The 13,036-nt window shown below is 49.9% G+C and overlaps 1 protein-coding gene across 1 annotated transcript; it reads right to left on the bottom strand.

Moving 5' to 3' along the window:
* Positions 1–1,805: 1,805 nt before the first annotated feature.
* On the bottom strand, positions 1,806–13,015 carry LOC310660916 (uncharacterized protein). Its single transcript, XM_083406455.1, has 6 exons — positions 10,161–13,015; positions 8,053–8,442; positions 7,540–7,657; positions 5,833–6,009; positions 4,623–4,733; positions 1,806–2,949 (listed from the first exon to the last, which is right to left on the bottom strand). The coding sequence occupies exons 1-6, from the start codon at positions 10,182–10,184 to the stop codon at positions 1,976–1,978; spliced, it is 1,794 nt and encodes a 597-aa protein (XP_083262581.1). The 5' UTR covers positions 10,185–13,015; the 3' UTR covers positions 1,806–1,975.
* Positions 13,016–13,036: the final 21 nt, after the last annotated feature.

The following is a 13,036-nucleotide window of genomic DNA, read 5'->3' as shown; positions in this document are numbered from 1 at the left end:
TTTGCCTCAGACCGCTCGTTTTGGTGGGACAATCGAGGAGAGGAGAGGTGGCTGAGGGGCCCTTGGCAGGCAACGGACCCAGAGGGGAACGAGGGTGAGAGGGACATGGACGTGATGGGGGAGGAAGTTGGGTTCGAGCATGGCGGCACGGAGATGGAAGCAGAGGAGAACGAGGTCGGCGAGGACATGGAGGACGAGCCGGATTTCTCTAACTGGATGCACGCCACGGGGGACGAACTGTATCCACCATTCACCCCCACAACGACGGAGCACCCAGCACCCCCGCCGGAGGAAGGGGAGGGGGGAAGGGGGGGCTTCGAGGGGGGGATGGATGTCAGGGGTTCAGGAGCAGAGTCACTGGAGAGGGAAGAAACAGAGAGCGAGGGGGAGGAGTCGGAAGGAAATGTCAGCGGCGACAGTAGTCCAAGATCTCTGAGTCTCTCCAGTGACTCGGAGGATTCACAGAAAGGGGCCCCCATGGTCAGGGCAAGGGGAGTGCCCAGGGGGACACCTCGGGAAGAAGGGGACTCAGAGAGTAGCAGCTGGAAATCCGGACCAGCGTCCCCCCCAGGGTGCAGTAGGGGGGAGGAGTCCAAGGCATCGGGATCAGGGAGCGCGCAGGCAGAGGGAGAACGTGAGGCAGGAGTGGCCACACCCTCGTCAGGGAGCGAGGAAACGGTCATCCGGAAAGTAAAACGCGCGCGCGCGCCAAGTTCAAATGTACAGGAGGGCGGCAAGGTGGGCAGCCCGGGTAAGGAGCCAGGTCCTAAAGCCCGCCGAAGAGAGGGGGAGGAGTCAGAGGGGTCTAGCTCCGCGTCGGAAGAGTCCAGGAGGAATGAGACCCCGGGGGGTAGTAAGACCCAGAGGAAGAGAGAGAGAAGGAAGAGGTGGAGTAAGATTAGAGTCTTGAACTGGTGCACGGGGGGTGGAGATCCAGACAGAGCTTCGCCGGTCTAAAGTCCAGACGTAGGGCTGGGACGCTGAGACTTGTAAATGGAGACTATTCTTCAATAAAGACTTTGATACTGTACTATCGGCTAGCGTTGGTCCTTGGTGAGCTGGGACCCGGAGCCAGCCCTGACAATAATGTTTTATTTATACCCCGCCCTCCCTGGCCAGAGCCGGGCTCAGGGCAGCTAACACCAATAAAATAAAATCACAGTAAAAAAATAATAGGGGAAAAGAGAGGGAGAAAAAAAACAATTTAAAATACAGGTTAAAATGTAATTTAAAATGCAGCCTCATTTTAAAAGTACCCATAGATCAAAACCGTAAGGGGAGGGAAACATAAGGGTCAGACTGAGTCCAAACCAAAGGCCAGGCGGAACATCTCTGTCTTGCAGGCCCTGCGGAAAGATGTCAAGTCCCGCAGGGCCCTAGTCTCTTGTGACAGAGCGTTCCACCACGTCGGGGCCAGTACTGAAAAGGCCCTGGCCCTAGTTGAGACCAATCTAACCTCCTTGAGGCTCGGGACCACCAAAGTGTTGTTATTTGTGGACCTTAAGGTCCTCCGCGGGGAAGACCAGGATAGGCGGTCCCGTAGGTATGAGGGTCCTAGGCCATATAGGGCTTAAAAGGTCAAAACCAGCACCTTCAACCTGACCCTGTACTCCACCGGGAGCCAGTGCAGTTGGTGAAGATGCCCCCTGGACCTCTCTTCCATGCCACGATGTTACAATCACCCCACTAAGATCTGCCTCGGCCAACGCCTGCCTGCGTATGATCAGATTTATTGGCACACACGGTAAAATAAGCCATGAAAAGAGGTAGAAAAAGCAGGGGAAGAGAGAAACAACACCCAAATCTCCATATTACATTTTATTATCAATAAAGAATATATATAAAAATAACAATCAGATTTATTGCTAACCCAAGTCAGCTGTGTGCCAGAGCCAGACAGGCTGCCTGCCTTCAATTTTTCTGGGGGTTTCCAGAAGGGGAGACCCTCGCCATACAGCCCCTTTGCCCCCTTCCATCACCCCACCTCCTCCGTTTTCACGAAAGGAGCCTGGCTGTCGGGCTGCGTCGCCCACGGGCCGCCCGCTGCGTTGGCGTGGCTGCGCTCGTGCAGTTTCAGGCTTCGCTGGCAGCGGAAGGCCTTGCCGCAGACACGGCAGCAGGAGCGACCCTCTGGCCGCTCACCCGAGTGCGCCGCCTGGTGCCGGAGCAGCCAGGAGCTGCACGCAAAGCTCTTGGCGCAGTCCTGGCACTGGTGGAGCTCCTCCCGGGTGTGGGAACGCAGGTGCTTGAGGAATCCGGCCTTCTGGGAGAAGCTGTTCCCGCAGCGTGCGCAGGAATAGGTCCTCTCCCCGCCGTGGGTGTTTTGGTGCACCGTCAGGTTGGTCATGCGGGTGAAGCGCTTGTGGCACTGGGCGCACTGGTAGGGCTTCTCCCCGGTGTGCGTACGCCGGTGTTCCACCAGGGTCGAGAGGCGGCCGAAGCGCTTCTCGCACTCGCCGCAGGCGTAGGGTTTCTCCCCGGTGTGCGTCCGCTGGTGCTCCACCAGGGTCGAGAGGCGGCCGAAGCGCTTCTCGCACTCAGCGCAGCCGTAGGGCTTCTCCCCGGTGTGGGTGCGGTAGTGCGTGGTCAGCGTCGACTGGTGGACGAAGGCCTTCCCGCACTCGCGGCAGGAGAAAGGCCTCTCGCCCAGGTGGGAGTGGCAGTGCCGGGTGAAATTCTCCTTGCGGGCAAAGGCGCGCCCGCAGTCGGCGCAGATGTAGGGGCGCTCAGGGGAGCCCCGTTGGAGATGAGGTCCATTCGGGGGGACAGGATCCCTCTCTGCCGCCCCAGGGAAGACTTGATCGGCGAAGCCCTGGGGTAACGCTTGACCAAGACCGTAGCTCCCGTTCACATCCTGGTAGACATTCTCTTCTGATCTCTCTGCCAGAGTCCAGTGGGGCTCCTGTTCCTCAGGCGTCCGACATTTTTGGTGCACCAGCCAGCTGTCCACTGCATCAACGATTTATTTCATTTTTTATTTGTGAACAAATAAAGAGAAAGAAGTGAGTGGGGGAGGGAAAAGTGCTTGAGACTGTAAATAGAGACTGTAAATAGAAGAGGAGGTTAAGGGGTGATATGATAGCCATGTTCAAATATATAAAAGGATGTCACCTAGAGGAGGGAGAAAGGTTGTTTTCTGCTGCTCCAGAGAAGCGGACACGGAGCAATGGATCCAAACGACAAGAAAGAAGATTCCACCTAAACATTAGGAAGAACTTCCTGACAGTAAGAGCTGTTTGACAGTGGAATTTGCTGCCAAGGAGTGTGGTGGAGTCTCCTTCTTTGGAGGTCTTTAAGCAGAGGCTTGACAACCATATGTCAGGAGTGCTCTGATGGTGTTTCCTGCTTGGCAGGGGGTTGGACTCGATGGCCCTTGTGGTCTCTTCCAACTCTAGGATTCTATGATTCTAGTTCAATAAGCACTGCTATTGTTGCAATGAATATACAATTACAGTGGTACCTCGGGTTACAGACACTTCAGGTTACAGACTCCGCTAACCCAGAAATAGTACCTCGGGTTAAGAACTTTGCTTCAGGATGAGAACAGAAATTGTGCTCCGGCAGCGCGGCAGCAGCAGGAGGCCCCATTAGCTAAAGTGGTGCTTCAGGTAAAGAACAGTTTCAGGTTAAGAACAGACCTCCGGAACGAATTAAGACGTAACCCGAGGTACCACTGTATTAACATGCCATTATAATTTTACAAAAATGCATTCCAAGTATCGTTATATTTATCCATGCACAATCTGTGTCTAAATCCACAGGTGAGCCTGTGGTCACCATCTGAGACCCTTCTTCATGTGTCCTCCTCCACAAGAGGTCCAGAAGGCGGCAAACTATTCAGCTATTCCACCTGGCCTTTAATCTGAATCCAGCCTGATCTTTTATTTCCCTTCCCTTTCCCGCTCTGAGACCCCACAGCTAATTCTCCCCTGGCCTCCTCGCTGGCCCAAATAGGACTAATTCAGCCAGCTAGCCCTGGGGATTGTCTAATGCTTATTTCCCCTAAATTGATATTGTTGTTCATGTTTTTATACTGTATTTTATGCTGCTTTTACAATTAAGTGTTTTAAATTTGTTGTTAGCCGCCCTGAGCCTGGTTTTTGAACCAGGAAGGGTGGGGTATAAATAATAAAAATTATTATTGTTAGTATTATTATTCTATTATTCTATGACTTTAGGCAAACAAAGCAACATTTTGCTCCGGAGATGGCAGCTTGGCCTGATCCCTGGATCTTTACTTCACTGCAAAACTGGCTTGCAAAAAAAACAAAAACAGCAGGGGAGTTAAAGGTTTGGAAGAAGAGGAAATCGGTATTTGCCACCTATGAATGCAAGGGATTAAGGCCTCTTGTGGGGGCAGAAGGATCTCTGACTTTACTCCACTGGAGAGGAGAGATTAGGCATCTCCACCACAAAGGACACACAGGCCAGCATTCTTCCCCCCAAACACCTCCTCCTTCAAGGTCCCCCAATATATCCTCTGGAAGCATCTAAGAGCCTTTTTCATGGAGAAAGATCCCACTGGGATGTTAATGCCAGACCCATTGGTCTCCAGAATAAAAGGCCTAACAGCTACCCATTTCTGGCTTTCAGATTTTAAAAAAGGGCCGCTGATCGCTCACCTGGGGCTATTTTGCTTCCAGGCCTCTCCTCCTCTTCCTCCTTAGCCAAGGGCTCCTGCTCTTGTTTTACCTGTGAGGAGGAGGCAGCCTCCGAGATGGACTCAGGTGAGCCTGCAGAGGAGATGGGAGAAGAAGGTGGGATTTCTTCCTTTCTTAAGATCTGTGAATTGTCATCATCATTATTATTTATCAAATTTCTATAGGGCCCTTCACCTGTAGACCTCAGGGCGGTTCACGAGAAAAAAATACAAGGTGAAAACTGAAAATACATACGATACGATATCTTTATTGTTATTGTCCCATACAGAACAATGACACTGAAAAATCTACATAAGATATTCGAAAAACCCCTAAAAACTCTGAAACCCCATTTAAAAATACAATATACTCCTATAGAGTCTCCTTATGCTGCGTTTAAAACCAAAATTGCATTTGGGTAGAAACATAATAAAACATAGATAATAAAAACAAGAACAAAAAAACCCTTCAGACAAACCAATAATCATCCCCCCCCCCCGAAGAATTGCTTTCATTGGAAGTGTGTTGCAGTGGTTAGAGTGTCGGACTGGGACCTGGGAGAGACCTGGGTTCGAATCCCTACTGGGCCATGGAGCTCACTAATAATAATAATAATAATAATAATAATAGTAATAGTAATAGTAATAATAAATTTTATTTATACCCCGCCCTCCCCGGCCAGAGCCAGGCTCAGGGCGGCTAACACTAGTAAAATTACAGTAAAAAAATAATAGGAAAAGAAAAAAAAAACAATTTAAAATACAGGTTAAAATGCAATTTAAAATGCAGCCTCATTTTAAAAGTAGCCCATAGATCAAGATCATAAGGGGAGGGAAACACAAGGGTCAGACTGAGTCCAAACCAAAGGCCAGGCGGAACAGCTCTGTCTTGCAGGCCCTGCGGAAAGATATCAAGTTCTGCAAGGCCCTAGTCTCTTGTGACAGAGCGTTCCACCAAGTCGGGGCCAGCGCTGAAAAGGCCCTGGCCCTAGTTGAGACCAATCTAACCACCTTGTGACCTGGGACCTCCAAAGTGTTGTCATTTGTGGACCTTAAGGTCCTCCGCGGGGCATACCAGGAGAGGCCTAGTCCAAAAGGACCTAGTCCAAAGATCACAGAACCGTAGAGGTGAAAGGGACCCAAAGATTCCCACCCCAGCCCCCAAACACCAAGGAGCGGCTTGGAACAGTCACCTGGGTCAAAGGACGGCGCCACGCTTTTCTGATGGTTCTGCTGCTTCTGCAAGGGGTTCTCAGCCATGCTGGCATCCCCAAGGTTCTCCCTGGAGTCTGCGTCCTGCTGTTCGCCAGGACCTAGGTCCTCCCCTCGTTCAATCCGGGACAAAATATCTGGTTTGGAGATTGCATAATCTGTTGGGGTTGCGATGAGAAAAGAGAAAAGGACAGGACATCCTTAGTTGTGTTTTTTTCCAAAAAAATATATATTTAATTTTCCAGATTTATAACAAACATATCGACAAATATAAAAAGAAAACAACAAAAAACAAACAAAATTTACTTAGTCCATTAACCTCTTTCTTTCTTTTCATTTTAACTTTAAACATATTATTCTATAACATCACATATTTAAATCCTAGGCCAATCTGATACTTGCAAGTAATTCTATTTAAGTTATCTTAACATATTTAGCTAAATACAGGACATCCTTAGTGTAGAGAGTGGGGTAGAAGGCCTGTTTTTAGGGGAATAGAAGGATATTTACTCATTTGTTTCGTAAAATTTATACAGGCCTGATTGCAAAAGCAAAAAACCCCATCCCTCAATGTGGTCTGCAAAAAAATAAAACCATAAAAATCAAGAAACAGCACTTTAAAGGACTGAAACAGCACTGGAATGACCTCAACTTTCTAAGCATTGCTTATGTCTAAGCAATACAGTGGTATCTCTGGTTGCGAACGGGATCCGTTCTGGAGGCCCGTTCGCAACCTGAGGAGAACGCAACCCGCGTCTGCGTGGGTCGTGATTCGCTGTTTCTGCACATGACGTCATTTTGTGCAACTGCGCATGTGCGAGTGGCGAAGCCCGGAAGTAACCCGTTCTGCTACTTCCGGGTCGCCGCAGGACACAACCTGAAAACGCTCAACCTGAAGCAAATGTAACAAGAGGTATGACTGTAGTGTTTTTAGCAGATGCTGAAAAAGACTACAGCGAAGGCGCTGGCCTGGTATCAATTGGCAGGGAGTTCCGAAGTCTAGGGGCTGCCACACTGAGCAATCAAGTTCTTAAAAGGTAAAGGTAAAGGTACCCCTGCCCGTTCGGGCCAGTCTTGACAGACTCTAGGGTTGTGCGCCCATCTCACTTAAGAGGCCGAGGGCCAGCGCTGTCCGGAGACACTTCCGGGTCACGTGGCCAGCGTGACAAAGCCGCATCTGGCGAGCCAGCGCAGCACACGGAAACGCTGTTTACCTTCCCACCAGTAAGCGGTCCCTATTTATCTACTTGCACCCGGGAGTGCTTTTGAACTGCTAGGTTGGCAGGCGCTGGGACCGAGCAACGGGAGCGCACCCCGCCGCGGGGATTCGAACCGCCAACCTTTCGATCGGCAAGCCCTAGGCGCTGAGGCTTTTACCCACAGCGCCACCCTCGTCCCTTTAATCGAGTTCTTACCAATGCGGAAAACGGGTATTTTGTGGCACAGAAGAGGTGAGACTGAGGACAGCCCCAAAGTGAAGGAGAATTCGAGGAAGTCACCCAACAATGTTAACAAAAATGGAATTATTACAGTTTGGATTTATGTTTGCTTGTTTGTTTGTGTTTCTTTTTGATGTTTTCTTTTATATGTTGGTTATAAATTTGGAAAATCAATAAAAAAAATTGAAAAAACAACAACAAAGTGATGGAGAATTCGGAGGCAGGCCAGGGTGAACGCAGGGCTCTTACCGAGAGAGATCAAGAATTCGCAGTTCCCCTTCAGGACGTTCTTGTAGAGTTTCTTCTGCCAGTCCTCCATCTTCTCCCGCTCCTCCTGGGAAAAGGCGGCGCTGCCATCAAAGGTCACCTGCAAGGTGTCAGCCACAAAAGTTGATGCCCCAGAGCACCCTGGGAAACGAATGATCCTAGGAGGGTAGCGCGGGAAGGGACCCGCAAAGGTCATCTAGCTCAACCCCCTGCAATTGTTTTGTTATGTGGTATTTGTTATAATTGTGGGAAACATAATATTTTTTTTAAAAAAAGATCCTGCTTTTGCTAATAAAGAGTTAACTCCAACTTGCACAGTGTGATTTACTGCTGGCCGGCTCCTGCCAGCAACTAACCCAAGGCTATAGAGCCAGAGGAGCTCGCATCTCCTCCCAGCTCCAGCTTTCCCTACACTGAACTTGCCCCATCAACCCATCCACCAAAAGTCCCCCAGCGCAATCTGGCTCCTGCTATCGTCAGGCAGGGTCCACCTACCTTGGGGGCCTCCCCGTTGACACCGGGTGGGAGCCTCAGGATCCAGAAGTTCCGGTTCTTGAGCAAGTTCTCCAGGTTCTCCAGTCTCCTCCGGAGCAAGCTGTACTCCTGGATCAGGGTCCCCAGCACCGTCCACTTGCCCTCCAGCTGGTTCCCGATTTCCAGCTCCGTCTTCTCGCACTCAAAGATCTTCTTCTCTGCCGTCCCTGCCCGGCCCTCCAGGCTCAGCAGCCGAGATGTCAAAGCGTCCACCTTGCTCTCCATCGCCTGGACAGCGGCCACCAGAGTCCAGACAGACGCCTCCGTCACCTGCCCCGCCGGACACTCGAGGATGGCAGGGGACTGCAGGGAAGACTGCACGCCCCGCGATTCAGCCTCCCATTCCGGAGCCTGTTGTCAAGGACACAAGTTATTTTTTTCCACAAAAGGAACTAAGCTTTTTGTTTTTGCCGTTTCTGAAAAGACTCCAAACATGTGGAGGGCACCATGTTGGGGAAGACTGGCCTGCAACGCGTCTCTCAAGCACCACCTTGAGTTCCTTGGAGAAAAAGTAGGATATAAATATTATAATGCAGGGAATTATATTTAGGAAGGAGGAAGGCCTGTTTCTTGGGGGTTCATCTTCTTTGGAGGGAACCAGTGATCTGCCAGGGATCTGTCACAGACATCCAGTGATCTACTGGTAGGTCACAATCTACCTGTCAGACATGCCTGTTATAATGGAATCACTGTGGTTGGGAAGGGGCCATGATAATAATAATTTAGTATTTATACCCCGCCCATCTGGCTGGGTTTCCCCAGCCACTCTGGGCGGCTTCCAACAAAATATTAAAATACAGCAATGCATCAAACATTAAAAGCTTCCCTAAACAGGGCTGCTTTCAGATGTCTTCTAAAAGTCTGGTAGTTGTTCTTCTCTTTGACATCTGGTGGGAGGGCGTTCCACAGGGCGGGTGCCACCACCGAGAAGGCCCTCTGCCTGGTCCCCTGTAACCTCACTTCTCGCAGTGAGGGAACCGCCAGAAGGCCCTTGGAGCTGGACTTCAGTGTCCGGGCAGAACGATGGGGGTGGAGACGCTCCTTCAGGTACACTGGGCCTTTGAGGCCATTTAGGGCTTTAAAGGTCAACACCAACACTTTGAATTGTGCTCAAAAACGTATTGGGGACTAATGTAGGTCTTTCAAGACCGGTGTTATGTGGTCTCGGCGGCCGCTCCCTGTCCCCAGTCTAGCTGCTGCATTCTGGATTAGTTGCAGTTTCCAGGTCACCTTCAAAGGTAGCCCCACACAGAGCACATTGCAGTAGTCCAAGCGGGAGATAACTAGAGCATGCACCACTCTGGCAAGACAGTCCGCGGGCAGGGAGGGTCTCATCCTGCATACCAGATGAAGCTGGGAGACAGCTGCCCTGGACACAGAACTGACCTGTGCCTCCATGGACAGCTGTGAGTTCAAAATGACTCCCAGGCTGCCACCTGGTCCTTCAGGGGCACAGTTACCTCAAGGATATGTAGTACTGGTACCCCCCCCCCCACAAAAAATATTAAAAGTGTGGCACTTACTGTGACAACTTCATGGTGAGTACCAACACCTTTCCCCCCCTAGAATAAAGCACTAATAATAATATCAACAACAACAATAATTTTCTGCCCTCTCCTTGCCCCTTAATAGATCTCTGCTCCCCACCTGGTCCCTTTGCACCAAAGGTGCAAATGCCACAACCAGGCACGGGGAGGGCAGATGCAGAGGCCGAGTCCCATTAAAGGAAGAACCGGATTCCGAATTTAAGCACCCCGTTCACACAGCACAAGGCTGCAATCGCGCATCTCCACCCGCAGAATTCCGCCATCCCGCCTGCTTAACAACCGACGCCGCCGTTCCCTTTCCCTTTTGCACCGAGAAGGAGGGGAGCAGAGCGGGGTAAAAGCGGGGTAAGTACCCCGGAGGGAGGGGGAAGCTCGTTCGGATCAGCCGGGCGCAAAGTGCATCCTCTTAAGTGCATCCTCTTCCCCTGCAGAAAGAGCAGGATCCAGGAAGCCCAGCGGACGCGAGGAGGAGGAGCCGGGGAGATGCAAGGGCGCACGGCTTGGGGAGCGCGCGCTGCTTACCTGCGCGGGCGCCCACTCGGCCATGGCGCCTCCGAGGGTCCCGGCGAGGGATCCGTCCGGAGCTGGTGCGGAGGGCCGGCGCTGGGATCCGCAGCTCAGAGCATGCCGGGAGCAGCTTTGCAAAGCGGGGAGGCGGGGTACAGACCAGGGAGGGGAACCGGCGCCACTCCGGAGCTGCACCGCCGCCTGCGGGCCTGGGAGAGCATCGCCGCAGAAAGCGAGCAAGCGCAAAGGGAGCTTCGCTTGCACCCGCGGAGGATAGGAGCGGATCCTGCCCCTCGGAGGTTTTTTGGCTAGGGCACCCTCCAAATAATGCGCGCCTAGCAGCGCTCCGTGGGAAAGCTGTTCCGCTTGCCAAGCGCGCGCTCGCGAGGGGCTCTCCTGCGCGCCTCTGGGGATGTGCAGAGTTCGTAGAATGGTATGAACCCCGAGGGTCGTCTACTTCAACCCCCTGCAATGCAGGAATCTCAACCAGATCATATGTGACAGGCAACCTTTGAAGAATCATAGAATTGCAGAGTTGCAAGGGACACCCTTGATGTATGGAAGTGAGAGCTGGACCATCAAGAAGGCTGATTGCCGAAGAATTGTTGCTTTTGAATTCTGGTGCTGGAGGAGACTCTTGAGAGTCCCATGGACTGCAAGAAGATCCAACCTCTCCATTCTGAAGGAAATCAGCCCTGAGTGCTCCCTGGAAGGACAGATCCTGAAGCGGAGGCTCCAAGACTTTGGCCACCTCAGGAGAAGAGAAGACTCCCTGGAAAAGACCCTGATGTTGGGAGAGATGGAGGGCCCAAAGGAGAAGGGGACGACAGAGGACGAGATGGCTGGACAGTGTTCTGGAAGCTACCAACATGAGTTTGTCCAAACTGCTGGAGGCAGTGGAAGACAGAAGTGCCTGGCGTGCTCTGGTCCAGGGGGTCACGAAGAGTCGGACACGACTAAACGACAACAACAAGGGACACCCAAGAGTCATCTAGTCCACCCCCTGCAATGCGACAAATCTTTTTGCTCAACGTGGGGCTCAAACCCAAGACTTTGAGCATAGGAGCCAAGGTCCTTTCAACCCCCCTAAAATATTTGAGGGGTACAGACAAAGTTGATGGGCATTGCCAGTCAAATGGTGTGTGTGTGTTATCAGCTATCTTGGCTAGTGGCGATCGATAGCCTTCTCTGCCATGAATTTGTCTAATCCTCTTTCAAAGTTGGTGGTCATCATTGCCTCTTGTGAGAGTGAGTTCCGTAGTTTAACAGAAGCCTGTGGCCTTTTCAGTGTGTTGGTGGGAGGGTAGCTATTTTTTCATTTGCTATGTATTTTGTGTTATCTTGTATTTTTATGTTGTGAACCACCCTGTGATCTTTGGAGGAAGTGTGATATAAAACTAGCTGCAGTTACAGGTAGGCAGCCGTGATGGTCTGCCATAGTCGAAACAAGATAAAAAAATTCCTTCCAGTAGCACCTTAGAGACCAACTAAGTTTGTTATTGGTATGAGCTTTCGTGTGCAAACTTAGTTGGGCTCTAAGGTGCTACTGGAAGGAATTTTTAAATTTTGTTTTAACTAACTATAGTGGTACCTTGGTTCCCAAATGCCAAAAACCCAGAAATAAGTGTTCTGGTTTTCGAACGTTTTTTGGAAGGTGAACGTCCAATGTGGCTGTCGGCTATTGTTTCCCGGGTGCCTGCACCAATCAGAAGCTGTGCCTTGGTTTTCAAACCTTTCAGAAGTCAAACAGGCTTCCGGAACAGATTGGTGCTTTTGTTTTTGCTATTTATTTTGTGTTGTTTTTGACTGTGTGGAACCCAGTTCAGCTACTGATTGATTGTGACTGCGAAAATGGATAAAAGCCCCCCAATCCAAACAATGACTATCATCAGTGCAGGTAAGAAATCATCATCATCATCTACAACACTGCCTTATTTTATAGTTCAGTTCATTGATTATTGCTTTCATTTTATGGATCAATGGTCTCGTTAGATAGTAAAATTCATGTTAATTTGCTATTTTGGGGGTTGTTTTTAAAAGTCTGGAACGGATTAATCTGTTTTGCATTACTTTCTATGGGAAAGCACGCCTTGGTTTTGGAACGCTTTGGTTTTGGAACAGACTTCGGGAACAGATTAAGTTTGAGAACCAAGGTACCACTGTACTCTGCACTGCTTGAAGAAATTCTTTTTTTAATAATTCCTGAATCTCCCAACATTCCAGTTCAGTGGATAACCAGGAGTTCTAGTTATTGGGGGGGGGGGGACTTTTTAGTAGCCACTTTGTTAGGCATCATTTTATAAACTGTAAATTTCTATCATGTTGTCTCTTTTTGTCATCTTTTCCTCCAAACTAAAAAGTCCCAAGCATTGCATTATTTTCTCATAAGGGGGTCACCTGTGTTGCCCAGGGCAAAAATATGGGTTTCTTCTATCCTTCAATACCAATGCAGGTTTTCCAAGTTATACAGAACTATTTTCTGCCTAGAAGTGGCTGGGCGTGTGGGGAGCGGAGCAGAGTTCTTTAAAACATTAAAACTTTCACTGCAAACATTGCTTGGGCCAAGAAAGATATTAGCACACAGCAGGATCAGCACAACTGGCTGGTTTTAATCCAACACAGAGAGACACTTTTATTGTCCAAAGCAAATCTGTGCAGTTTCCTCCACCTGAAGGAAAATGGCAGAAGTAAAAAATAAATGTCCAGTGTTTTTGAAGGGTCCTTTCATGCCTGAACTCTGTGAGATTTCATTTTATTTTTAGTTCTTATACTTGGATGTTAATTTATCCGTGTTATTTCTTACTTTGAGACGTTTTTGTGTAAAAAGCAATGAATGAATACAGTAATAAAGGGTTCTGTTTGTCCCTGCACAAAAAGAAGTGCAGACTTCT

The sequence above is a fragment of the Podarcis tiliguerta genome (genome assembly GCF_965153285.1).
Source record: "Podarcis tiliguerta genome assembly, chromosome: 12".
In the NCBI taxonomy this organism is placed as follows: domain Eukaryota; kingdom Metazoa; phylum Chordata; class Lepidosauria; order Squamata; family Lacertidae; genus Podarcis; species Podarcis tiliguerta.
The sequence above is the reverse complement of the archived record's forward strand: the minus strand, read 5'-3'. Positions and strand labels throughout refer to the sequence as shown.

What these genes read in the sequence shown, in the direction of transcription:
- LOC310660916 (XM_083406455.1), bottom strand. Translation starts at nt 10,184, where the DNA reads ATGGCCGAGTGGGCGCCCGCGCAG. An exon ending in TCAACGGGGAGGCCCCCAAG is followed by an intron (nt 7,658 to 8,052) that starts GTAGGTGGACCC and finishes GACACCTTGCAG; the next exon opens with GTGACCTTTGATGGCAGCGC. An exon ending in GGCGCCGTCCTTTGACCCAG is followed by an intron (nt 4,734 to 5,832) that starts GTGACTGTTCCA and finishes TCTCCTCTGCAG; the next exon opens with GCTCACCTGAGTCCATCTCG.